This window comes from Phasianus colchicus, chromosome 30 (assembly GCF_987193195.1).
Source record: "Phasianus colchicus chromosome 30, bPhaCol1.hap1.1, whole genome shotgun sequence".
In the NCBI taxonomy this organism is placed as follows: domain Eukaryota; kingdom Metazoa; phylum Chordata; class Aves; order Galliformes; family Phasianidae; genus Phasianus; species Phasianus colchicus.
Window position 1 is genome coordinate 881,441 of NC_143465.1, and position 26,966 is coordinate 908,406.

A 26,966-nucleotide genomic window follows, 5' to 3' on the forward strand; every position below is an offset into this window, starting at 1 on the left:
TTTCTTATTTCAGATATAGATCTCTGTTTTGGGGGGTTCATAGAAATTCTGTTTCCCTTTACAAAAAGAGGGGAAGCGGCTCCCGGCGCTGGGGGGGGGGGGGGGGGGCGCAGCTCCGTACAAAACTTGAATAGAAAAGAGAAGGACAAAAAAAAGCCGTTCTTTGGTTTGCGCTTCTTTGGGAGGAAATGAGCCCAAAATGAGGGGGGCGCCGGGGGGGGCGTTACATAATGCTGCAGCCTTGCGGAGCCGGAGCCTGCGGGGAGAGACGGACAGACGGACAAAAGGGAGATGGGGGGACAGAAGGGACCGCGGGGGTGGGAGAAGGGACGGGAATGGGGGGGGGGGGGGGCGAGGAAGGGATTGGAGGGACGGGGGGACAAGGGACAGAAGGGACAGACGGACAGGAGGCGGGACAGGAGGGGTGGGAGAGGGACAGGTGAGGGGACAGACGGACAGGAGGTGGGACAGAAGGAAAAGCAGAGGGGACAGGAGGGACAGAAGGGACAGGAACGGGGACAGGAGGGACAGAAGGGACAAAAGAAGGGACAGGAGAGGGATGGGACAGGGGGACAAGGGACAGAAAGGACAGACGGACAGGAGATGGGACAGGAGGGACAAAAGGGACAGGAGAGGGGATGGGGGGTGGGAGAGGGACAGGTGAGGGGACAGAAGGAAAAGCAGAGGGGACAGGAGGGACAAAAGCAGGGGTAAAAGGGACAGGAATGGGGGGGAGGGATGGGAGGAGGGACAGGAGAAGGGGACAAAAGGGACGACAGAAGGGACAGAAGGGGCAAGAAAGGGACAGAAAAGGGACAGGAGAGGGATGAGAGGGACAGCAGAGGGGGCAGCAATGGGGACAGGAGGGACAGGAGGGGACAGATTGACCAGGAATGGGGACAGGAATGGGGACAACAGAGGGACGGGAGAGGGGACAGAGAGGGCAGGAGGGACAGGAGGGGGACAGAAGGGACAGAAGGGACAGAAGTGGATGCAGGGGGACAGGAGGGGACAGCAATGGCAACAGGGATAGGGACAGGGATGGGGACAGGAGGGGACACGGATAGGGACAGGGATGGGGACAGGAAGGGGGACAGGAGGGGACAGGAATGGGGACAGGAGGGATGGAAGGGACAAGAGGGGATGGGGAACAGGAGAGGGACAGAAGGAGACAGGAGAGGGAAGGGGAGGGGAGGGGACAGGAGGGGACAGGAATGGGGACAGGAATGGGGACAAGGGTAGAGACAGAAGGGGACAGAAGAGGACAGGAAGGGACAAGAGGAGATGGGGAGGGGAGGGACAGAAAGGGACAGGAGAGGGGAGAGGAGGGGACAGGAATAGGAATAGGGACAGGGATGGGGACAGGGATGGGGACGGGAGGGAGGCAGGAGGCAGCGCAGGGGATGGGGAACAGGAGAGGGGACCGCAGGGGACAGAGGGGCGGAGGGGTGGGGGGGCACAGGAGCACCGGGTCATTCGGCGCCCCCCGCCCCCCTCCCCCCGCGCCCCCCGCCCCCCTTCACCCCCCACCCCCCCACCCCCCCATCCCCCCCCCCCCCCTCACCTGACGCCGCGGCCCGGCGCCGCCCAGCACGTAGGAGCGGCCCAGCAGCCCCTCGCCGATGCCGCCCCCGGAGCTGCGGTAGCCGCGGCTGACGGTGACGGTGGAGGTGGACGAGGACGACGAGGCGGCGGCGCCGCTTTTGTCGGCCGGCTGCCCGCAGGTCCCGCACAGCACCGTGCGGGAGCGCAGGTTGTACTCGGCCGGGTCCGCGGAGCCGCTGCAGCCGGGCTGGGGGCAAACGGGGCGCAGGGGGTCAGAGCCTCCGGGGGGACTGCGCCGCACGGAGCGGCGCCCCATAGCGCCCCATAGCGCCCCATAGCGCCCCATAGCGCCCCATAGCGCCACATAGCGCCCCATAGCGCCCAGTAGTGTGCAATAGTGCTCCATAGCGCCCCACAGTGCCCCATAGCGCCCCATAGCGCCCCATAGCGCCCAGCAGTGTGCAACAGTGCCCCATAGCGCCCCATAGCGCCCCGCAGCGCCCCATAGCGCCCCACAGCGCCACATAGCGCCCCATAGCGCCCAGTAGTGTGCAATAGTGTCCCATAGCGCCCCATAGTGCCCAGTAGTGCCCCATAGCGCCCCATAGCGCCACATAGCGCCCCATAGCGCCCAGTAGTGTGCAACAGTGCCCCATAGCGCCCCATAGCGCCCCACAGTACCCCATAGCGCCCAGTAGTGTGCAAAAGTGCCCCATAGCGCCCCATAGTGCCCAGCAGTGTGCAACAGTGCCTCATAGAGCCCCATAGCGCCCATAGAGCTCCACAGCGCCCCATAGTGCCCAGCAGTGCCCCACAGCGCCCCCTAGTGCCCAGTAGTGTGCAACAGTGCCCCATAGCGCCCCATAGCGCCCAGCAGTGCCCCATAGCACCCAGTAGTGTGCAACAGAGCCCCATAGTGTCCCATAGCACCCAGTAGTGTGCAACAGAGCACCACAGAGCCCCATAGCACCCCACAGCACCCAGTAGTGCCCCACTGTGCCCCACTGCGCTCAGCAGTGTGCAACAATGCCTCATAGCACCCCACAGAGCTCCACAGCGCCCCATAGTGTGCAGTAGTGCCCCACAGCGCCCCATGGTGCCCAGTAGTGTGCAACAGCACCCCACAGTGCCCCATAGCACCCAATAGTGCCCTATAGAGCCCCATAGCACCCCATAGTGCCCTACAGTGACGAGTAGTGCTCCATAATGCCCAGTAGTGCCCCACAGTGCCCAGCAGCGCCCAGTAGTGCCCCATAGTGCCCAGTAATCCTCCACAGTGCCCCATAGTGCTCCATAGTACCCCGCAGTGCCCCCCAGTGACCAGTAGTGCCCCATAGTGCCCAGTAGTGCCCCGCAGTGCCCCGCAGTGCCCCATAGTGCCCAGTAGTGCCCCGCTCAGCCGCCCGCAGGCTCTGCACCCGCTGCCGCTCCGTCCCTCACATGGTGGTGGCGGTGATGGACGCTGACTTCGTCGTCCTCCTCATCCTCGTCATCGTCGTTGATGATGACGGTGCGCACCAGCTTCCGCATGGCCACCTCCTGCACAGCGCAGCGGGGCGGGGGTCAGCGCTGGGGTTGGGGCTGGGGTTGGGGTCAGGTTTGGGGCTGGGATTAGGGCAGGGGTTGGGGTCAGCGCTGGGCTTGGGGTCAGGGCTGGGATTGGGGTCAGGGCTGGGATTGGGGTCAGGGTTGGGTTTGGGGTCAGGGCTGAGATTGGGGTCAGCGCTGGGGTTGGGGTCAGCGCTGGGGTCAGGGTCAGGGCTGGGACTGGGGTCAGGGCTGGGGTCAGGATTGTGGTCAGAGTTGGGATTGGGGTCAGAGTTGGGGTCAGGGCTGGGGTTAGGGTTGGGGTCAGGGTTCGGGTCAGGGTTGGGGTTGGGGTCAGGGTTGGGGTCAAGGCTGGGGTTGGGGTCAGGGCTGGGGTCAGGGTTGGGGTCAGGGTTGGGGTTGGGGTCAGAGTTGGGGTTGGGGTCAGGGTTGGGGTCAGGGCTGGGGTTGGGGTCAGGGCTGGGGTCAGAGTTGGGGTTGGGGTCAGGGTGGGGTCAGGATTGGGGCTGGAGTCAGGATTGGGGTTAGGATGACATCAGGGTCAGATTGGAGCCAGGGTTGGAGTTGGGATCAGAGTTGGGGTCAGGGTTGGGGTCAGGGTGGGGTTGGGATCACATTGGGGTCAGGGTTGGGGTCAGGGTCAGGTTTTGATGATCTCGGGGTCAGGGTTGGGGTCAGGGTCCAGTCGGGATCACATTGGGGTCAGGGTCAGGTTGGGATCACATTGGGATCACATTGGGGTCAGGGTTGGGCTCAGGGTCCCACTGGGGCCGGAGCTCAGGTCGGGATGCGGTTGGGCTCAGGGCCGGGGGTCGGGGTGGGGCTGCGGTTGGGTTGTGCTCAGTCCCCCCCCCCCCCATGCACCCCCCCACCCCACACCCCCCCCCACGCCCCCCCAGATGCCCACCTCCCCATTGGAGTTGATGAGGGCGGTGCGCAGGCTGTCCCCGGAGCCCCAGCTGCTCTGCGCCTTCCACACCACGTCGCCGGGGGGGCTGTGAGTCGCGCCGGCCCCCGAGGCCCAGATCTGATAAAGGGGGGGGGATGGGGGGACATGGCATAAAGTGACGCCTTTGGGGATTTGGGGGGGAGGCGGTGACCCCCCCACGCACAGCACTCACCGTGACGGCCTGACCCGCCTTCAGCGTGAACTTGGGGGGGAAGCGGTACGTGAGGGGGGGGTCGTCCCCGTTCTGCCGCTTCACCTGCCAGTTCCCCAGGGACTGGTCCTGGGGGGGGGGAGAGTCATCAGCATGGGGCTGGGGGGGGAGGGGTTGGGGGTGGAGGCCGGGACCCCCCCGCAAATATCAGCGCCCCCCTCCATGCACCCCCCCCAAAATGAGGGATTCGATGTCCTCATCTCAAAGCAGGGGGGCTGTGGGGGCTGTGGGGGCTGGGATCCCCCCCACATATAAGCTATGAGCCCCCCCCCCCCGGCTCCAGAAGGAGGAAATCAACATCCTCACCCCACACCCGTGGGGTGGGAGCCCCCCCAGATAACAGAAACCCCACAGATAACAGGGAGCCCCCCCATATTACACCCCCCCGCAAAAAGGGGTTCAGTGTCCTCAGCCTGCACCCATGGAGCTGCACGGTGCAGGGACCCCCCCAGCTGTAACCCCCCCACCCCAAAAGGAGAAAGGCAACATCCTCACCCCACACCCACGGGGCTGAGTGAGCCTGGGACCCCCCCCAAATAACCCCCCTGGGACCCCCCCCATAAATCACCTCCCAGAACAGAGGAACTCAACCCCCCCCAGGAGGACGAAACCAACATCCTCACCCCACAACCCAGGGGTCGGGGACCCCCCCACTCCCCCCAACTCCCCCCATTCCCTCATCCCCCCCCATCCCCTCCTCCCCATTCCTCTCCACCCCCCCATCTTCCCCCAGACCCCCCACCCAACATCCTCACCCCACACCCCTGAGGTCAGGGACCCCCCCACCCCCTATTCCTCCCCAACCCCCCAACCCCCCCCAACGCCCCAACTCCCCCCATCCCCTCACCCCCCCCCCCCTCCTCCCAGTCCTCTCCACCCCCATCTCCCCCCATCTCCCCCCATCTCCCCCCACACAACATCCTTACCCTGCAGCCCTGGGGTCAGGGACCCCCCCAAGCCCCACCCCCCCACTCCCCACCCCCCCCAACTCCCCCCATTCCCTCATTCCCCCCCACCCCCTCCTCCCAGTCCTCTCCCACCCCATCTCCCCCCATCCCCCAAAGCCCCTCACCCAGCCCCCCCACCCCGCAGCCCTGGGGTCGGGGACCCCCCCACCCCCACAACTGCCCCCTTTCCGTCACCCCCCCCCACCCCCTCCTCCCCATTCCTCTCCACCCCCCATCTCCCCCCAGCCCCCCACCCTGCAGCCCTGGAGCCAGGGACCCCCCCTCCCCTCCCCCCTCCCCTCCCCTCCCCTCCCCCCTCCCCTCCCCCCCACCTCGCTGGATTTGTTCCTCAGCCGCACGAATCTCCCGTCCAGGTCCACCTCCTCCACGCCCACCCTGCCGCTGGTCCTGGCGTGGTGGGAGAAGCTGGTCCGCCCCTCCCGGCCGTCGCGGTTCTCGCCGTCCTCCAGTTTGCGCTTTTTGCCGGAGCCCGCAGCCGAGTGGTGCAACCCGGAGCCGCGGCCGGCGCTGCGCTGCGACGAGGGGCTGGGGGAGAGCCGGAGCCTGGGGGGGGGGGGGGGGCATAACGGGGTTAAAGGGGGGAGGGGGGCACCGCCGTGTGAAGCTGCGTGGGGCACTATGGGGCACTGTGGGGCACTACGGGGCACTATGGGGCACTATGGGGCACTGCGGGGCACTGCGGGGCACTGTGGGGCACTATGGGGCACTATGGGGCACTGTGGGGCACTAAGGGGCACTGTGGGGCACTACTGGGCACTATGGGGCGCTATGGCGCACTGCAGGGCACTATGGGGCACTGCAGGGTGCTGTGGGGCACTATGGGGCACTACTGGACACGGTGGGGCACTACTGGGCGCTGTGGGGCAATAGAGGGTGCTGTGGGGCACTGTGGGGTGCTACTGGGCACTGTGGGGCACTACGGGCACTACGGGACACTACAGGGCAATATGGGGCACTACTGGGCACTATGGGGCACTACAGGGCACTATAGCGCACTGCGGGGCACTATGGGGCACTATGGGGCACTATGGGGCACTATGGGGCACTACTGGGTGCTATGGGGCACTACGGGGCAATACAGTGCTGTGGGGCACTATTGGGCTCTGTGGGGCAGTACTGGACACTATGGGGCACTACAGGGCACTAAGGGCACTGCGGGGCACTATGGGGCACTACTGGGCACTATGGGGCACTGTGGGCACTACTGGACACTGTGGGGCACTACTGGGTACAGTGGGGCACAAGGAGGGGGGTGCAAGGGGGGGGGTGAGGGGGTGGAGGGGCACAAAGATGGGGGAGGGGAGGCACAAAGTGGGGGGGGCACAAGGTGGGGGGCACAGAGAGGGAGTGGGGGGGTACAGGGGTGGGGGAGGGGGCACAAAGTGGGCGGGGTACAAGGGGGGGTGAGGGGGGCGTGGGGGACAAAGAAGGGGGGGCAGAAATTGGGGGTGGGGGTAAAAGGGGGGCAGAAATTGAGCGTAGGGGGGTACAAGGGGGGGTAGGAATTAGGGGTGGGGGGGTACAAAAGTGGGGGACAGGAATTGGGGATAGGGGGTACATAGGGGGGCAGGAATTGGGGTGGGGGGGTTACAAGGGGGGGCAGAAATTGAGGAGGAGCACAAAGGGGGGTGGGACAGGAATTGGGGGTGGGGGGGATACAAGGGGGAGCAGAAATTGGGGTGGGGGGGTACAAGGGGGGGTAGATGTTGGGATGGCGGGATACAAAGGGGGGCAGGAATTGGGGAGGGGGCTACAAGGGGGGGGCGAGGGCGACGGGGGCAAAAAGCAGCGGGAAGGGCAGCCAACGGGGGGGGCCACACGGTGCTGGCACCCATCCCCCGGCGCCGCCCGCCCCCACCCACCGCTCCTCCTCGCCCTCCAGCAGCTTGCGGTAGGCGTTGATCTCCATGTCGAGCGCCAGCTTGATGTCCAGCAGCTCCTGGTACTCGTCCAGCTGCTGCTGCATCCGCGCCCGCATCTCCGCCATCTCGCGCTCCTTCTCCGCCAGCAGCCGCCGGCCGCCCTCCCGCTCCCGGCCCAGCGCCTCCTCCACCTCCCGCAGCCGCGCCTCCTTGGCCGCCAGCTGGGGGGCAGGGGGTCAGGGGGGGGGCGAGGAGGGGGTCATGGGGGGGCACAGGGGGAATTGGGGGGGGCATAGGGGGGGATTGGGCAGGGGTCCCCACTCCCGGCCCAGCGCCTCCTCCACCTCCTGCAGCCGCGCCTCCTTGGCCGCCAGCTGGGGGGGGGCAGGGGGGTCAGGGGCGGGTGAGGGGGGGTCATGGGGGGGCACAGGGGGAATTGGGGGGGTGTGGGGGGAATGGGGGGCATTGGGCAGGGGTCCCCACTCCCGGCCCAGCACCTCCCCCACCTCCCGCAGCCGCGCCTCCTTGGCTGCCAGCTGGTGGGGCAGGGGGGTCAGGGGGGGGCGAGGAGGGGGTCATAGGGGGGCACAGGGGGAATTGGGGGCCTATGGGGGGGATGGGGGGGATTGGGCAGGGGTCCCCACCCTCCCTGCTCCCAGCCCAGCGCCTCCTCCACCTCCCGCAGCCGCGCCTCCCTGGCCACCAGTTGGGGGGGGCAGGGGGAGTCATGGGGGGGGCATAAGGGGACGGCCCCTGTGGGGGGGTGGGGGTGGTGGGGTGGTATGGGGGGGTATGGGGGGAGTATGGGAGCCCCCCCAGGAGGCGTGTGAGTTGGGAGGGGTCAGGGGGGGCATAGGGGGGTCACAGGGGGAATTAGAGGGGAACTGGGGGGTATGGGGGGGATTGGGGGGGAATGGGGGAGGGATTGGGGGGGTCCCACCCTCCCCGCTCCCAGCCCAGCGCCTCCTCCACCTCCCGCAGCCGCGCCTCCTTGGCTGCCAGCTGCGGGGGGGGCAGGGGGGGCACATGGGGAGGTACCCTGTGGGGGGTGGGGGGGATGGTGTGTGGGGGGGTGGGGGGGTGGCAGCCCCCGAGGGGATGTGTGAGTTGGGAGGGGGTCGGGGGGGGGCAGGAGGAGCCCCACCAGGGGGCGTTTGGGGCCAACGCAAGGAGTGGCTGGGGTGGGGGGTGTGGGGTCGGGAGGGGGGGCGGGAGGAGCCCCCAAGTTCCGTGGGGGGGGCGGGGCCCCACCTGCTTCTGCAGCTGGCTGAGCTCCGCGCTCAGGCTGTCGATGCGGACGCGCGTCTGCTGCAGCTCCTCGTGCGCCGCGCCCGCCATGCTGCTGTTCCGCTCCGCCGACTGCTTGGCGTTCTCCAGCTGCGGGCCAAGGCGGCATCGGCATCCGCAGCGCGGGGCGGGGGGCGGGGGGTTAGGGGCACGTGGGGTCGGGGTCAGGGTCAGGTGGGGCCAGGGGCAGGTGGGGTCGGGGTTGAGGTCAGGTGGAGATGGGGTCAGGTGGGGTCAAGGTGAGGTGGGCATCAAGATCAGGTCAGGTGGGGTCGGGGTCAAGGTCAGGTGTGGGTCAGGGTCGAGGTCAGGTGAGGTTGGGGTCGAGGTCGGGTGGGGGTCAGAGGTCGAGGTCAGACGGGGTTGGGATCAAGCTCAGATGGGGGTCAAGGTACGGTGGGGGTCGGGGTTGAGGTCAGGTGGGGGTCGAGGTCAGGGTCAGGAGCGGGTCAAGGTCAGGTCAGGTGGGGTTGAGGTCAGGTGGGGACGGGGTCAGGTGGGGTTGAGGTCAAGGTCAGGTGGGGGTCAGGGTCAGGTGGGGACGGGGTCAGGGGGGTCAAGATCAGGTGGGGGTTGAGGTCAGGTGGGGTCAGGTGGGGGTCAGGGTCAGGTGGGGTTGGGATCGAGGTCACGTGGGGGTCGAGGTTGAGGTCAGGTGGGGTTGGGGTCAGGTGGAGGTTGGGGTCAAAGTCAGGTGGGGATCGAGGTCAGGTCACGTGGAGGTGGGGTCAGGTGGGGGTCGAGGTCAGGTGCAGGTCAAGGTCAGGTCAGGTGGGGCCAGGGGCAGGCGGGGTCGGGGTTGAGGTCAGGTGGGATCGGGGTCAGGTGAGCGTTAGGGTTGAGGTCAGGAGGAGTCGGGGTCAAAGTCAGGTGGGGGTCGGGGTTGAGGTCAGGCGAGGTTGGGGTCGAGGTCAGGTGGGGGTCGGGGTCAAGACCAGGTGGGGTTCAGGGTTGAGGTCAGGTGGGGGTCGGGATCAGGTGGGGACGGGGTCAGGTGGGGTCAAGGTCAGGTGGGGTCAAGGTCAGGTGGGGTCAAGGTCAGGTGGGATCTGGGTCAGGTGGGGTCGGGGTCAGGAGGGAGTTGAGGTCAGGTGGGGATTGAGGTCAGGTGGGGTCAGGATTGGGGTCAGGTGGGGTCGGGGTCGAGGTCAGGTGGGGGTCGAGGTTGAGGTCAGGTGGGGTCGGGGTTGAAGTCAGATGGGGGTCGAGGTCAGGTGGGGTCGGGGCTGAGGTCAGGTGGGGGTCAGATCAGATGAGGGTTGAGGTCAGCTGGGGGTCGGGGTCAGCGTTAGGGGTCAGGTCAGGTCAGGTCACCGTTCCGTTGGGATCAGATTTAGGGCCGGGTTGGGGTTAAGCCTCACCCTCCGCCCCATGGCTGAGGCTTTATCCTGCCCCACAACCCCCACATCTGGGGCTCAGCCCCGCCCCACAGCCCCATAACTCACACATCCATCCCTGCCCCACAGCTGCCCCTTTCCCTGTCCCCTATGGCCCCCCACAGCTCAGACATGAACCCCCCCACCCCACAGCTGCCCCTTCCCCCCAACTCACAGCCCCATAACTCACACATCCATCCCTGCCCCCTACGGCCCCCACAGCTCAGACTTTAAGCCCCCCACCCCACAGCTGCCCCTTCCTTTGCCCCACAGCCCCATAACTCACACACCCATCCCTGCCCCACAGCCCCCACAGCTCAGACTTTAACCCTCCTACCCCACAGCCCCCATAGCTCACACATCCATCCCTGCCCCACAGCTGCCCCTTCCCCTGCCCCCCAGCCCCCATAGGTGTGACGTCAAGCCCCACATCCCCAGCCCCACACCCCCCAGCCCCACACATCCACACCCAGCCCCACACATTCACTTCCAGCCCCACACATCCCCACACAGCCCAGCCCCACACCCCCAGCCCCACACACCCCCACATCCCAGCCCCACACCCCCAGCCCCACACCCCAGCCCCACAGCCCCGCTCACCTTGGCGCCGTACGTTTTCTCGAGCTCGTCGCGGTACAGCCGGATCTGGTTCTCGTGCTGCCGGCGCAGGTCCTGCAGCGCCTCGGCCAGCTTGCTCTCGAACTCCTGCTGCCTCCCGTTGTCGATCTCCACCAGCCGCGTCTCGTGCCGCCGCTTCGTCTCACGCAGCTCCTGCGGGCGGGGGGCACATGGCGTCACTTGGGGGGCACACGGCGTCACTTGGGGGGCACATGGCGTCACTTGGGGGGCACACGGCATCGCTTGGGGGGCACACGGCGTCACTCGGGGGGCACACGGCATTGCTTGGGGGGCACATAGGGGGCACATGGCATCACTTAGGGAGCACACGGCATCACTCGGGGGGCACTTGGGGGGCACACACTGTCACTTGGGGGGCACACGGCATCACTTGGGGGACACATGGGGTCACTTGAGGGCCACATGGTGTCACTTGGGGGGCGCTTGGGGGGCACATGGCATCACTTGGGAGGCACATGGTGTCACTTGGGCACACAGTGTTACTTGGGGGGCACATGGCCTCACTTGTGGGGCACACGGTGCCACTTGGGGGGTACATGGGGGGCACATGGCACCACCTGGGGGCACATGGTGCCACTCGGGCACACGCTGTCACTTGGGCACACGGCGTCACTTGGGGGGCACATGGCATCGCTCAGGAGGCACTTGGGGGGCACACGGGGGGTACATGGGGTCACTTGAGGGCCACATGGTGTCACTTGGGGGACACATGGCATCACTTGAGGGGCACACGGTGTTACTTGGGCACATGGTGTCACTTTGGTGGCACATGGCATCGCTTGGGGGGCACACGGCGTCACTTGGGGGGCACATGGGGGACACATGGCATCACTTAGGGGACACATGGCCTCACTCGGGGGGCGCGCGGCGCCACTTGTGGGGCAGAGGGTGGCGGCGCGTGGTGCTCGGCCCCACCTCGCTGTAGATGTTCTTCTGGAACTCCAGCTCCTCCTTCAGCGTCTGCAGGCGGTTCTCGGCATCCACGCGCCGCAGCATCTCGTCCTGCAGCTGCTTCTTGGCCTCGCCCAGCGCGCCGTCCAGCTGCACACAGACCGCGCTGCAGCCCAGCCCCACAGCCCAGCCCCACAGATCCACAGCCCCACGGATCCACAGCCACAGCCCCACAGCTCCCAGCCCCACAGCCACAGCCCCACAGCTCCACACATCCCCCAGCCCCACACATCTCCCCCAGTGCCCCATTGTGCCCCATCATGCAGTTGTGCTCAGCAGCACCCAGTAGTACCCATAGCACCCAACAGTGCCCCTTAGCGCCCCATAGCACCCAGGAGTGCCCTATAGTGCCCCACAGCACCCAACAGTGCCCCATAGCATCCAACAGTGCCCCACAGCATCCAACAGTGCCCCATAGCACCTAACATAGCGCCCCATAGTGCCCAACAACAGCGCCCCATAGCGCTCAACAGCGCCCTACAGCGCCCCATAGCGCCCAACAGTGCCCTGCAGTGCCCCACAGCACCCAACAGCGCCCCATAGTGCTCAACAGTGCCCCATAGCGCCCCATGGCGCCCCGCCTCACCTTGGCCACCTGCGCCCGGAGGTCGCGCACTTCGTTCTCCAGGCTCCTCTTCTCGCCCAGCGCGGTGCTGAGCGCGGCCTCCTTGGAGTTGAGCAGCGCCTCCAGGTCCTTCAGGCGGCCCTGCGCCGCCAGCAGCTCCGCCTCCTTCTTGCCGTTCCTGCAACGCCGCGCCATCAGCCGCGCCGCGAGGGGGCGCCCGAGACCGCGCGCCGCCGGGCCGGAAGCGGGCGCCGCCGGACCGGAAGAGGCGGCCGCGCCGGTGCCGACGGCGCCCCCCGGCGGCCGGAGGTGGCGCAGCTCCGTTCCCTCCCCCGACTTCCGCCTCCCGGCCAACGCCCCACAGGAATGGCGCTGCTCTGCCCCATGGCGCTGCTCTGCCCCATAGATACGGCGCTGCTCCGCCCCATGGCGCTGCTCTGCCCCATAGCGCTGCTCTGCCCCATGGCGCTGCTCTGCCCCATAGCGCTGCTCTGCCCCATGGCCGAGGGCTCCCTGCCCCACAGCCCCACGGCTGTGCCTTTCCCTGCCCACAGCTGATCCCCTCTCCTGCCCCACAGCCCCATGGCTGACCCTTCCCCTGCCCCACAACCCCACGTCTGTAGGCACACAAAGTCCCCCCTGCCCCACGGCTTATCTTTCCCCCTGCCCCATAACCCCACGTCTGTAGGATATGTAGTCCCCCCTGCCCCACAGCCCCACACAGCCCCATAGCCGATCCTCCCCCCTGCCCCACAGCCCCCATAGCCCCACACAGCCCCATAGCTGACTCTTCCCCCTGCCCCACATCCGATCCTCCCCCCCGCCCCATAACCCCACTGCCATCCCTTCCCCCCCCCAGCCCCCCGCCCCAAGGTCAGCGCCGTTCCCCACACACGGGGGGGGGGGGAATCCGATCCCATTCCACCCCCCCTCCCCCCCCCATTCTATTTCGGTCTCCTCTGTAACAAGGACGGGGCGGACGCCCCCCCACGGCACCCACAGCGCCGTTCCCACGGCTTGCGTGTCGTCTGCCCCCCCCCAGAATCTCCCCCCCCCGGTGCCCCATAGACCCGCAGCTCCGTGGGGCAGCGCCGCCCCTCGGGGTCCCCCGGCCCCCGGCCGCCGCAGGGCGCAGCGCTGCAGCCGCTGACTCAGGGCGCAGCAATGCGGGAAACGCGGCGCCCAGCTGCAGGAGGGGCCCCAAGGATCCCAAAGTTATGGGATCGCGGTGGGAGCGGGGGGAAAAGACCCTATAGAGGATAGAATCCCATCACTGGGCTGGGCTGGATCCTAAAGAGCACAGAATCGCAGCACTGTTCTGGGAGGATCACGTGGATCACAGAAGTGTGGGATCGCAGAGTGCTTGGGGTGGAAAGGACCCTATAGAGCACAGAATCCCATCACTGGGCTGGGACCGACCCTATAGATCCCAAAGTTATGGGATCGCAGAGGGGGTGGGGTGGAAAAGACCCTATAGAGCACAGAATCCCATCATTGGGCTGGGTTGGACCCTATAGAGCACAGAAGTGTGGGATCGCAGTGTGGGTGGATTGGAAGGGACCCTATAGAGCACAGAATCCCATCATTGGGGTGGGAGGGACCCTATGGATCACAAAGTCATGGGATCGCAGAGGAGGTGAGGTGGAAAAAACCCTATAGATCATAGAATCCCATCAGTGGGGTGGGACAGACCCTATAGAGCACAAAGGCACATCAGTGGGCTGGGCTGGATCCTATAGAGCACAGAGTCCCATCATTGGGCTGGAATGGACCCTATGGATCCCGAGGTTATGGGATCGCAGTGGGGGTGGGGTGGGACAGACCCTATAGAGCACAAAGGCGCATCATTGGGTTGGGAGGGACCCTATAGATCCCAAAGTTATGGGATTGCAGAGGGGGTGGGGTGGAAAAGACCCTATAGAGCACAGAATCCCATCACTGGGCTGGGACTGACCCTATAGAGCACAGAAGTGTGGGATCGCAGTGTGGGTGGATTGGAAGGGACCCTATAGAGCACAGAATCCCATCATTGGGGTGGGAGGGACCCTATGGATCACAAAGCCATGGGATCGCGGGGGGGGGTGGAAAGGACCCTATAGAGCACAGAATCCCATCAGTGGGCTGGGACTGACCCTATAGAGCACAGAAGTGTGGGATCACACAGCTGTGGGTTGGAACCCACAGAGCAGAGCCATGGGGTCGGAGCCTGGGGACACGGAGCGGGGGGGGGAAATGGGGGAAAGGGGGAAAATGGGAAAATTGGGGAAATGGGAAAAGGGGGGAGTGATAAAAAGGGGAAAAGGAAAAGGGGGAGAAGGAGAAAAGGGAAAAAGGGAGAGAAAGGGGGAAAGCAGGAAAAGGGGAGAAAGAGGAAAGAGGAAAAAGGGGGAAAAAAGGAAAAAGGGGGGAAAGGGGAAAATGGGGGGAGGAGAAAAAAGGGATGAAGGGGAAAAAAGTGAAAAACAGAAAAAAAATGGGGGAAAAGGGGGGGAAAAGGGGGAAAAAGGAGAAAAAGGGAGAAAAAAGGGGAACAAGGGGGGAAAAAAGGGGGAAAAAGGGGGAAAAGGGGAGAAAAAGGGGAGAAAAAGGGGAGAAAAAGGGGGAAAAGGGGGGAAAAGGGGGAAAAAGGGGGGGAAAAGGGAGAAAAAAGGGGCAAAAGGGCCCCACGGCGTTCTATTTTTAGCACTGGGGGAGAAGAAAAAAGGCGAATTTTGGGCAAACGGCCCCAAAAGCCGCAGCGACGCAGACGGAAAATTGGATCTGGGTGCAGGAAAAGGGGGGGGGGGGGGGGGCGGCACCACGGAGCTGCTGTGAATCCCACAGATCCACCCCAGGGATCCCAGCGATCCGTTCTGCATCCCAGGGATCCCCCCCCCCCCCGCTCCATCCTCACGGATCCCTGGATCCCTCCCCCAGCCCAGGATCCGCTCGCTGCCCCCCCATCTCCCATCCCCAGGGATCGGTTCCAGGGATCCACCCCCTCTCCTCACCCCCGGATCTGTTTTGGGGATCCATTCTCGTGGATCCGTTTCTCCACCCCAGGGATTCGCCCCCCATCCTCACCCCCCCCCCAGGGATCCACCCCCACGGATCCAGTCTCCTCCCCAGAGACCCAGGGATCCACCCCCCATCTCCAAGGATCTGCCCCAGGGATCCCTTCTCCATCCCAAGGATTCACCCCATATCCCAGGGATCCGTCCTCACAGATCCATTCTCCACCCCCAGGATCCCTTCTCCATCCCCAGGGATCCACCCCACATCCCAAGGATCTCTCCCAGGGATCCGTCCTCACAGATCCAGCCTTCATCCCAGGGATCCGTTCTCCACCCCAGGGATCCACCCCCATTCCCACTCCCTGACCCCAGGATCCACCCCAGGGATTCAGCCTCACGCATCCCTTCTCCACCCCAGGGATCCACCCCACATCCCAGGGATCCGTCCTCCTGGATCCACCCTTTAACCCAGGGATCCGTTCTCCACCCCAGGGATCCACCCCGTATCCCCACCTCCTGCCCCGCAGATCCAGGCTGCTGACTCAGCCCACAACCCCACAGCGCTGTGGGGCCAACGTGGGAACCGCCGCGTCCCACTGGGGGGTCCCCAAACTGGGGGGGGGGTGGGGGGTGGATCCCCAAAATTGGGCCCTGCGCTCCATGGGGGGAGGGGGGCAAAGAGCCGCGTGTCTGGGAAAGGGGGTGGGGGGACAATGGGGACATGGGATGTTGGGGCCATGGGAACAATGGGTTAACGGGGTATTGGGGTCAATGGGACACTGGGATGTTGGGGTCGTGGAAATAATGGGGCCATGGGATATCGGGGTCAATGGGAACAATGGGGTCATGGGATATTGGGGTCAATGGGAACAATGGGGTCATGGGAACAATGGGGCCACGGAACGTTGGGGTCATGGCATATTGGGGTCAATGGGGCCACGGGAATGATGGGGTCAATGGGAACAATGGGGCCATGGAACACTGGGGTCATGGGAACAATGGGGCCATGGAACGTTGGGGTCAATGGGATGTTGGGGTCAATGGGGCCATGGGAATGATGGGGTCAATGGGAACAATGGGGCCATGGAACGTTGAGGTCATGGGATATTGGGGTCACGGGAACAGTGGGGTCATAGGAACAATGGGGCCATGGGAACAATGGGGCCATGGGATGTGGGGTAATGGGGTATTGGGGTCAATGGGACACTGGGATGTTGGGGTCATGGGAACAGTGGGGTCATGGAAACAATGGGGACATAGGATATTGGCATCATGGGAACAGTGGGGCCATGGGATATCGGGGTCAATGGGAACAATGAGGCCATGGAATGTTGGGGTAATGGGAACAATGGGGTCATGGGATGGGGGGGTAATGGGAACAATGGGGCCATGGAACGTTGAGGTCATGGGATACTGAGGTCATGGGAACAATGGGGTCATGGGAACAATGGGGTCAATGGGACACTGGGGTCATGGGATGGGGGGTAATGGGATATTGGGGTCATGGGAACAATGGGGTCATGGGACGTTGGGGCCATGGGACATCGGGGTCAATGGGATGTTGAAGATGTGGGACTTTGGGGTCAATGGGACATCGGGGCTGTGAGACGTTGAGGTCAATGTGACATTGGGGTCGTAGGACTTTGGGGTCAATGGGACACGGGGGAAGTGAGATGTTGGGGTCAATGGGGTATTGGGGTCATGGGGACAACGGGGCCAATGGGACACCGGGGCTGTGGGGTGTCGGGGTCTACAGGACATTCGGGGCGTGGGGACAACGGGGCCATTTGGGATCAGTGGGACATCAGGACTTTGGGGTCAGTGGGGACAACGGGGCCATTTGGGATCAGTGGGACATCGGGATTGTGGGGATGCTGGGGTCAGTGGGACACCGGGGCTGTAGGACATTGGGGACAATGGAACGTTGGGGTTGGGGGTTTTGGGGCCTTGGGGCACTGGGGCCGTTTGGGGTTTCGTTCTTCCCAAATCTCAGCCATTCCCCCCCTTCTCCAACCCCATCCCCGCCCCCAACCCAGTTGGGGTTCATCAGCGCCGCAGCTCGTTAACGCGGCTGCAGAAGCGCCAGAGAGGAGAGCAGCCCGCGCCACCCCCCAGCCCCCCCACGGCCCCCCGTGACTCATCCCAGCCGCACAGAATGGAAATCCCGGCTCACAGCCCTGGAGCTGTGGGGCAGAGCGCGGGGATGTGGGGCACAGAGCCAAGACTTGGGGCACAGAGCCGAGATCTGGGGCCGGAGGTCTGGGATGTGGGGCAGAGAGCTGAGATTTGGGGCTGTAGGTCTGGGAAGTGGGGCAGAGAACAGAGATTTGGGGGAGAGAACAGAGATTTGGGGGAGAGCTGTGGGATGTGGGGCAGAGAGCTGAGATGTGGGGCAGAGAGCTGAGATTTGGGGCTGTAGGTCTGGGGCAAAGATCTGGGATGCGGGGTGTGGGGCAGAGCTCCAGGATTGGGGGCACAGCAGTGGGATTTGGGGCACAGCTCCAGGGTTTGGGGTGTGGGTTTGGGGCGAACTGTGGGATTGGGGGCGGTGGGTTTGGGGCAGAGCTCTGCAATTTGGGGCAGAGCACTGGGATTGGGGTGGTGGGTTTGGGGAGAGCTGTGGGATTGGGAGCGGTGGGTTTGGGGCACAGAGGTGGGATTTGGGGCGGTGGGTTTGGGGCACAGCAGTGGGCTGTGGGGTGTGAGTTTGGGGCACGGCTCTGGGCTGTGGGGCACAGATGCGGGATGTGGGGCAGAGCTGTGGGGCACGGAGGCGGAAGGCCGGGGCCGAAGTGGACGCGGCGGAGGCTGAAGGGCGGCGCTTCAATGGAGTTAATTATAAACGGAGTGAAATGAGTGAGTCAGAGATGGGGGGAGGGGAGGGGAGGGGAGGGGAGGAAAAGGAGGGGAAGGGGAGGGGAGGGGAAGGGGAGGGGAGGGGAAGGGGAGGGGAGGGGAGGGGAAGGGGAGGGGAGGGGAAGGGGAGGGGAGGGGAAGGGGAGGGGAGGGGAAGGGGAGGGGAGGGAAGGGGAGGGGAGGGGAGGGGAAGGGGAGGGGAGGGGAAGGGGAGGGGAGGGGAAGGGGAGGGGAGGGGAAGGGGAGGGGAGGGGAAGGGGAGGGGAGGGGAAGGGGAGGGGAGGGGAAGGGGAGGGGAGGGGAGGGGAGGGGAGGGGAAGGGGAGGGGAGGGGAAGGGGAGGGGAGGGGAGGGGAAGGGGAGGGGAGGGGAAGGGGAGGGGAGGGGAGGGGGAGGGGAGGGGAAGGGGAGGGGAGGGGAAGGGGAGGGGAGGGGAAGGGGAGGGGAGGGGAAGGGGAGGGGAGGGGAAGGGGAGGGGAGGGGAAGGGGAGGGGAGGGGAGGGGAAGGGGAGGGGAGGGGAAGGGGAGGGGAGGGGAGGGGAAGGGGAGGGGAGGGGAAGGGGAGGGGAGGGGAAGGGGAGGGGAGGGGAAGGGGAGGGGAGGGGAGGGGAAGGGGAGGGGAGGGGAAGGGGAGGGGAGGGGAAGGGGAGGGGAGGGGAAGGGGAGGGGAGGGGAAGGGGAGGGGAGGGGAAGGGGAGGGGAGGGGAAGGGGAGGGGAGGGGAAGGGGAGGGGAGGGGAGGGGAAGGGGAGGGGAAGGGGAGGGGAGGGGAAGGGGAGGGGAGGGGAAGGGGAGGGGAGGGGAGGGGAAGGGGAGGGGAGGGGAAGGGGAGGGGAGGGGAAGGGGAGGGGAGGGGAAGGGGAGGGGAGGGGAAGGGGAGGGGAAGGGGAGGAAGCGCAGTAGGAGCAGGGAAGGAGGTGGGGTGCAGTAAGGATGGAGGAGGTGTGGGGTAGAGAAGGAGCAGGGATGGATTAAGGAAGGAGAATTTGAGGAGCTGGGGTGGAAACGGGATGGAGGGGGGATGGAGGGGGGATGGAGGGGGGATGGAGGGGGGATGGAGGGGGGATGGAGGGGGGATGGAGGGGGGATGGAGGGGGGATGGAGGGGGGATGGAGGGGGGATGGAGGGGGGATGGAGGGGGGATGGAGGAAAGCTGAGACGGAAATGGGAGAGAGGAGGAGCAGGGAGAAAAGGAAAGGGGTACGGATGGGAATGGGGTGGAGCAGAGATGGGGATGGGGTGGGGAGGGGATGGGAATGGGGAGGGAGCAGAGTAGTAGATGGGATGAGGATGGGAATGGGATGAGGATGGGAATGGGATGAGGATGGGAATGGGATGAGGATGGGAATGGGATGAGGATGGGAATGGGATGAGGATGGGAATGGGATGAGGATGGGAATGGGATGAGGATGGGAATGGGATGAGGATGGGAATGGGAATGGGATGAGGATGGGATGGAGCAGAGTAGTGGATGGGATGGGATGGGATGGGGATGAAGATGGGATGGGGATGAAGATGGGATGGGGATGAAGATGGGATGGGGATGAAGATGGGATGGGGATGAAGATGGGATGGGATGGGATGGGAGGAGGACAGGGATGGGAGGAGGACGAGGACGGAGTACAGAAGGAGGAGAGGTGAAGGAGGGAAGGAGGTGGGGAGGGACGGGGCGAGGCGGCGCGGTGCAGCAGCCAGGCAGCGACCCACTGCTGCCGTCTCAGCGGCGCTGCCCGTCCCAGCCCCACACGCAGCCCCACGGCGCTGGGGGGTGGAGGAGCGTCGGGGTTGCGGCCCCACAGCAGAGGAGTCCGAAGGTCGGCGGGGCCACCGTGCGCAAACATTGCGGCAAAGCACCGCAGGCACAGCAGGCACGGCCTGACACACGGACACACGGCCCGACACACGGACCCACGGACACACGGCCCGACACACGGACACACGGCTCTGTAGCAGGGGCGCAGCCGGACCCACAGATCCACAAACCCACGGAGCCACAAAACGGGCGCATCCTCACCCAAAGACCTCAGACCCACAAAAATCCGGACCCACAGCACTGCCATGGCCAGACCCACAGATCCACAGACCCACAGCAAGGCCAACGTCAGACCCACAGCCCCACAGATCCACTGTATGGGCACAGCCTGACCCACAGCCCCACAGATCCACAGTATGGGCACAGCCTGACCCACAGCCCCATAGATTTACAATATGGGCACAGCCTGACCCACAGCCCCATAGATTTCAATATAGGCACAGCCTGACCCACAGCCCCACAGATCCACAATATGGGCACAGCCTGACCCACAGCCCCATAGATTTACAATATGGGCACAGCCTGACCCACAGCCCCATAGATTTACAATATGGGCACAGCCGTTGGAGGACTTTGTCCCCACTGTTCTGTGCTGCCAACCCCGGAACGCTGCGGCCTTTGCCCCATAACTGCACCTGTGGGGTGGGGGGGGGGTTGGGGGGGCACCTCACCCTCATACCACAATGAAGGGCTGTGTGGGACCCATAGCACCTGTGGGGCGGGGGACGGGGGAGCCCTAATTCCACAATGAGGGATTTGTGTGAGACCCAGGGCACCTGTGGGGTGGGGGAGGGGAGATGGGGGGCAGCACGGGGGGCACCCGGCCCTAATGTGGCAATGAGGGGCCCTATGGGGCCCACGGTGCCTATGGGGTGGGGGGGGGCAGGGGGAGCATTCAGCCCTAATACCACAATGAGGGGCCCTATGGGGCCCACGGTGCCTATGGGGTGGGGGGCAGCATGGGGGGCACCCGGCCCTAATACAGCAATGGGGGGCTGTTTGGGGCCTATGGTGCCTATGGGGTGGGGGCAATTTGGGGGGGGCAAATGTTGCAACGAGGGGCTGAGGGGGGCGGATGGGGAACAAACGGCACTGGGGGCACCGAGTGCTGTGTGCTGGGGGGGGCACAGCACCCACTGCCACCGGGACACCCAGGAGCCCCCACACAGACATGGGGGTCTGGGGGGGAGGAAGGGGGGAAGGGGAAGGGAGGAAGGAAAGGGGGGGAAGGGAGGAAGGAAAGGGGGGGAAGGGAGGAAGGAAAGGGGGGGAAGGGAGGAAGGAAAGGGGGGGAAGGGAGGAAGGAAAGGGGGGGAAGGGAGGAAGGAAAGGGGGGGAAGGGAGGAAGGAAAGGGGGGGAAGGGAGGAAGGAAAGGGGGGGAAGGGAGGAAGGAAAGGGGGGGAAGGGAGGAAGGAAAGGGGAAGGAATGGTGCCCCATAGGCAGCTGTGGGGTCGAACCTGGGAGAGGCCGCTGTGCTGCAGGGAGATGCAGAGCTGCGGGGGGGGGTCGTGTAGTTGTGGGGGCATTTATGGGGGCATTTGTGGGGGCATTTGTGGGGGCACTTTGTAGGGCCGCGCAGTGGGGCCGGCTGGGACGCGCCGCGTTCCTGAGCGATGACTGCGGCCCCACAGCTGTGTGCCAGAGCCGCCCAGCCCACAGCGCCCAGTGCCAAATCACAGCCGTGCCAAGGCCGCCCCCGTCCCACAGCCGTGCCAAAGGCAGACCTGTGCCAAAGCCGTCCCACAGCCGTCCCAAAGCCGTCCCCATCCCACAGCCGTCCCAAAGCCTTCCCCATCCCACAGCCGTGCCAAAGTCACAGCAGTGCCAAAGCCATCCCCATCCCAAAACTGTTCCAAAGTCAGACCTGTGCCAAAGCCGTCCCCATCCCAAAGCTGTCCTGACCCCAGCACTGCCCCCAATCCCACCGCTGTCCCCATTCCAAACCCGTCCTGACCCCAAATCCATCCCGGTGCCGACGCTCCCCATCCCAGCGCCGACCCCATTTCCCCCCATCCCCATCTCCAACCCATCCCAATCCCACAGCCAGCCCCAAACTGACCCCAAACTCATCCTGATCCCATCACTGCCCCCACTTCAACACCATCCCCGTCCTAAACCCATCCTGATCCCAAATCCACTCCAATCCCAAATCCACCCTGACCCCAAACCCATCCGGATCCCAAACCCATCCACACCCCACTGCTACCCCCACCCCAAACCCAGCCAGATCCCAAATCCATCCCCATTCCAACACTGTCCCTACCCCAAAGCTGTCCCCCACCCCAAATCCACCCTGACCCCAACACCACCCCCACCCCAAACCCATCCTGACCCCAAACCCACCCTGACCCCATCCCAAAGCTCCATTCTACCTCTGTCCCCATCCCAAACCCACCCCGATCCCACTGCCACCCCCCCCCAACACCACCCCCACCCCAAACCCACCCTGACCCCAAACCCAACCTGGTGCCAACATCGTCCCCATCCCAGTGCCGTCCCCATCCCAACCCTACACTGATCCCAAAGCCCCCCCCCCCCCATGGCTGCTCACAAACCCCCATTTTGGGGCCTCCAATGGGGCAGGATTTCCTGCCCCCATATCTGTCCCCACACACAGCGCACGGAGCCCCGGGGGGGGGGCAGGATGAGGTGCCCCCCAACCCAGGAACTGCACAGCACCCCACAGCGCGGTTATGGGGTGGGGCTGTGGGTCCCGGGGGGGGGATGGGTGCCGTGCCACACAAAGCGCCCTTTGTGCCCCCACCCCCCCACTTCGTCCCCATGCAAAATGGCCCTTTGGGGGGGGGCACACGCACCCACACACCCCCATGGGTGCTGCCAGCCCTACACATCAGTGGGGTGACCCTACAGATCAGTGGGGCGACCCTACAGCCGCGCACACCCAAAGCTGCCCCCCCAACCCCCCTAATTAACTCTGGGGGGGGGGAGGTGGCATTTCCTCGTTAGGGCCGGCGATGAGCTCTGCTGTCCGTTAATGGGGCTTTAATTGGCCCCTAATTGGGTTTGGGGACGCAGGGCAGGAAGGCGGCGCTCCGCCAAACAGGGATCTGTTGGGGGGGGGGCGGCCCTAAAACACCCCCGTGGGACCCCAAAACCGCAGCATGGGGACCCACCAGAACTGCGCTATGGGGGACCCCAAAAACTGGGCGATGGGGACCCCAAAAAGTGCCCTGTAGGGTCTTCGAGAAATGCACCACGGGGATCCCCCAAAATGTTGACCCCATGATCCCCGTGTGGACCCCAAAAACTACGACAGGGATTCCTGAAGGGCACCACGGGGACCCCAAAAAACTGCATTGTGGGGACCCCAAACCAGTGCTATGCTCCCCCCGACCCCAAAACCTGCATCATGGGGACCCCAAAAAACTGCATCACAGGGACCCCAAAAAACTGCACCGTGGGGACCCCAAACCGGTGCCATGCTCCCCCCTGACCCCAAAAACTGCTCCCTGGGGATCCCAAAAAACTGCACCGTGGGGACCCCAAACTGGTGCTATGCTCCCCCTGACCCCCAAATCTGCACCCTCGGAACCCCAAAAACTGCACCACGGGGGCCCCAAACCGGTGCTTTGCTCCCCGACCCCACAGCTCCATGCGAAGCGGGGGATCCGGGCAGGACCCACAGTGACACAGTGCAGCAGAGCTGGCCCCATAGCCGCCCCATAGCCGCCCCACAGCCGCCCCATAGCCGCCCCACAGCCGCCCCACAGCCGCCCCACACCCTGCGCCCTGCCGGGGCCGATAAGCGGCGCCGCCGGCTGTGGGGCTGCAGATACCCACAGGCGCCGGGACGGGGGGCCTCCGCCCCACACACGGCTTGGGGTCCTCGTAGGACCTCCGCGCCATACTTTTGGGGTCCCCTATAGGATCGCCGCCCCGCGGTTTGCTGGAGGATCCCCCATAGGATCCCTACCCCACGCTTTTGGGGTTCCCCACGCGACCGCCGCCCCACAGCTGCCCCCCACGTGGGGGTTTTGGCACGGCACGGCATTTCCCGTCTGAAACCACAGCTGCCAAATGCGGCCCCGAAACCGCGACCCCAAAACCCACAGAACCGGAACTGCTCCCCAGGAACCCGGCATCTATGGGGCGGATGTGGGGTTTGCATGGGGCGGCTCAGCCCCATATTGTTGGGATCTGTGGGGTGGGGACATCGGGACCCATGGGGTGGGGACATTGGGATCTATGGGGCGAAGATGGGGTTCACATAGGGCAGCAAAGCCCCACATCGTTGGGATCTATGGGGAGGGGACACTGGGGTCTATAGGGCAGATGTGGGGTTTGCATGGGGCAGCTCAGCCCCACACTGCTGGGATCTGTGGGGTGGGGACATAGGGATCTATGGGGCGAAGATGGGGTCCACATAGGGCAGCTCAGCCCCACATCACTGGGATCTATGGGGCAGATGTGAGGTTTTCATAGGGCAGCTCAGCCTCACATTGCTGGGATCTGTGGGGAAGCGACCTTAGGATCTATGGGGCAGATGTGGGATTTTCATGGGGCAGCTCGACCCCAAATTGTTGGGATCTGTGGGGCAGATGTGGGGCTTGCATAGGGCTGCTCAGCCCCACATGATTGGGATCTATGGGGCAGATGTGGGGCTTGCATAGAGCAGCTCAGCCCCACATCACTGGCATCTATGGGGCAGATGTGGGGTTTTCACGGGGCAGCTCAGCCCCACACTGCTGGGATCTTTGGGAAGCGACCTTAGGCTCTATGGGGCAGACACGGGGTTCGCACGGGGCAGCGGAGGGTCGGCCCCATAGAATCAGTGGGGCGGGGGGGGGGGGAACCCACGGGACCCACGGCCGCACGGCGGGGCCGGGACGTGGCACAGGGACGCCGTGCGGGGCGGAGCGGCGCGGGGGGGCGAAGGCGGAGCGGAGCGGAGCGGAGCACTGTGGGGCGGGACGGGACCGGGGGGGGGGACGGGACTCCCTGCCCCACTGCGCGGATGTGTGGGGCCGGGAGCGCCGGACCCCATAAAGCGGCCCGACGGGTCCCGGCCCCCCGGGGCGTCCCTACGGGCCCCCGACTGCGCTGCCTTTAGGAAGCCGACCCCACGGGTCCCAAATCCCACGGATCCCAAATCCTTCAGGTGCCCGACGCCATGGGGCCGGGAGCCAACGCCCTACAGCGGGTCTCTATGGGTCCCGGCCCCATTGGGAACCCAGCGCCCCACAGCCCGCCCTATGGGTCCCACAGCCCCATTGGGAACCCAGCACCCTACAGACCACCCCACCTATTTAGACTCCAAGTGCTTTAGGCTGGGAAGCCAACATCCCACAGTGCACCTCTATGGGTCCCAGCCCCACCGGGAACCCAGCGCCCCAAAACCTGCCCTATGGGTCCCACAGCCCCACCCTATGGGTGCCAGCCACATTGGGAATTCAGCACCCCACAGCCCGCCCTATGGGTCCCAGCCACCTCGGAACCCAGCACCCTATGGCCTGTCCTGTCTGTTCCAGCCCCACAGCGCCCCACAGCCCAGCCTATGGGTCCCACAACCTGTCCTATGGGTCCCACACCCTATGGAACCCGACGCCCTATAACCACCCTACATACCTACACTCCAGATGCCATGGGGCTGGGAGGCCAACGCCCTGCAGTGAGTCTCTATGGGTCCCAGCCCCATTGGGAACCCAGCACCCCAAAACCTGCCCTATGGGTCCCACAGCCCCACCCTATGGGTGCCAGCCACACTGGGAATTCAGCGCCCCACAGCCCGCCCTATGGGTCCCAGCCACATCGGAACCCAGCACCCTACAGCCCGTCCTGTCTGTTCCAGCCCCACTGGAAGCCAACTCCCCACGGCGCACCTATGGGTCCCAGCCCCATTGGGAACCCAACACCCTGCAACCTGCCCTATGGGTCCCACAGCCCCACTGGGAACGCAGCGCCCCACATCCCACCCTACGCATCTCAGCCCCCGTAACCCAACGCCGTCCATCCTGCCCCACACATTCAGACCCCCAACGCCGCAGTGCCGGAACCCAACACCCCCCATATCCCCCATATCCCCCATGTCCCCCCATGTCCCCATACCTTCAACATCCCCCCATGCCCCCCATACCTCCCATACCCCCCACGCCCCCTATACCCCCCATGTCCCCCCATGTCCCCATGTCCCTACACCCCCCATGTCCCCACACCTCCCACACGCCCCACATCCCCTATACCCCCCATGTCCCCCCATGTCCCCATACCCCCCCATGTCCCCATGCTCCCCATACCCCCCTATGCCCCCCATGTCCCCACACCCCCCACATCCCCCCCCACGCCGCCCGGCCCCGCAGCCCCACCTGGCCTTCAGCTCCTTGTGCTCCTCCCTCACTTTGCTCAGCTCCAGCTGCAGCCTCGCCCGCTCCTTCGCCACCGAGTCCAGCGTCTTCCTCGCGTCCGCCAGCTCGGACTCGTAGGCGGCCTTGATGCCCGACACCTCCCGGCTCACCACCTCCTCGGACTCGGTGATGCGCAGCCGCAGCCCGGCGTTCTCCAGCTCCAAGGAGCGCACTTTGTCGATATAAACGGCCAGGCGGTCGTTCAGCTCCTGGAGGTCCTCCTTCTCCTGCAGCCGAGTGATGCGCGTCGGGGACAGGGGGGTCCCCGAAGGGCCGCCGCCGCGGCCGCTCCTCCGTTGGGACGGGGTGGACATGGCGGCGGGGGGGCGGCGGGGACGGGGTCGAGGCGGTGCGAAAACGAGAAGCCGGGGGTCGGCGGACGGCGCGGACGGGACCGCGGACGGGACCGCGGGGGTCGGCGCGGCTCCGAGGGTCGGCGGAGGGCGAAGGAGAACCGGCGGGGCGGAACGCCGGGGGTCGGCGGGGCTCCGAGGGACCCTGGCGGCGGGCGGGGGGTCGGAGGACGGCAAAGGTGAGACGTCGGGGCCGGCGGAGCCGCTGGGGGTCAGCGGAGGGCAGACGGGACGGTGGGGACGGCGGGGTCGCGGCGGCGGCGGCGGGGTGCCGGGGTCCCACGGAGGAGCGCGGGGGTCCCACGGAGGAGCGCGGGGGTCCCACGGAGGAGCGCTGCGTCCCGCGTGGGCTCCGACCCAAAGCGCTGCGCGGCGCGGCGGAGCGCTTCGCTTATAGGCGGGGTGGAGGAGGAGGGGGGGCGGGGAATCCCACCCCGGGGGGGCGGGGATGGCGCTGCGTCACCGCGTGGGGCCGCGCGGAGGGGGGGGCGGCGGGGCGGGCGGCGGCGCTCGGCCCCATAAGTGTGGGGCGGGAGGTGCGCGGTGATCGCAGGGAGGACGTCGTGAAGCCCGGAGCTGCGTGGGGGGGTGTTGAGGGTGTGGGGGAATGTTGAAGGTATGGGGGGTATGGGGACATGGGGGGGACATGGGGGGTATGGGAGGTATGGGGGGCATGGGGGAATGTTGA

At 65.6% G+C, this 26,966-nt stretch overlaps 1 protein-coding gene and 1 long non-coding RNA gene across 2 annotated transcripts; one reads left to right on the plus strand and one right to left on the minus strand.

The window, feature by feature from the left end:
• On the minus strand, positions 1 to 26,620 carry LMNA (lamin A/C). The gene is made up of 12 exons (XM_090126918.1): positions 25,887 to 26,620; positions 11,923 to 12,079; positions 11,301 to 11,426; positions 10,347 to 10,517; positions 8,335 to 8,460; positions 7,084 to 7,304; positions 5,533 to 5,764; positions 4,215 to 4,322; positions 4,001 to 4,120; positions 2,986 to 3,084; positions 1,565 to 1,792; positions 1 to 256 (listed from the first exon to the last, which is right to left on the minus strand). The coding sequence occupies exons 1-12, from the start codon at positions 26,237 to 26,239 to the stop codon at positions 224 to 226; spliced, it is 1,974 nt and encodes a 657-aa protein (XP_089983044.1). The 5' UTR covers positions 26,240 to 26,620; the 3' UTR covers positions 1 to 223.
• On the plus strand, positions 9,307 to 9,631 carry LOC149914318 (uncharacterized). The gene is made up of 3 exons (XR_016460448.1): positions 9,307 to 9,359; positions 9,392 to 9,495; positions 9,541 to 9,631. It is a non-coding gene; the product is annotated as an uncharacterized LOC149914318 (long non-coding RNA).
• Positions 26,621 to 26,966: the final 346 nt, after the last annotated feature.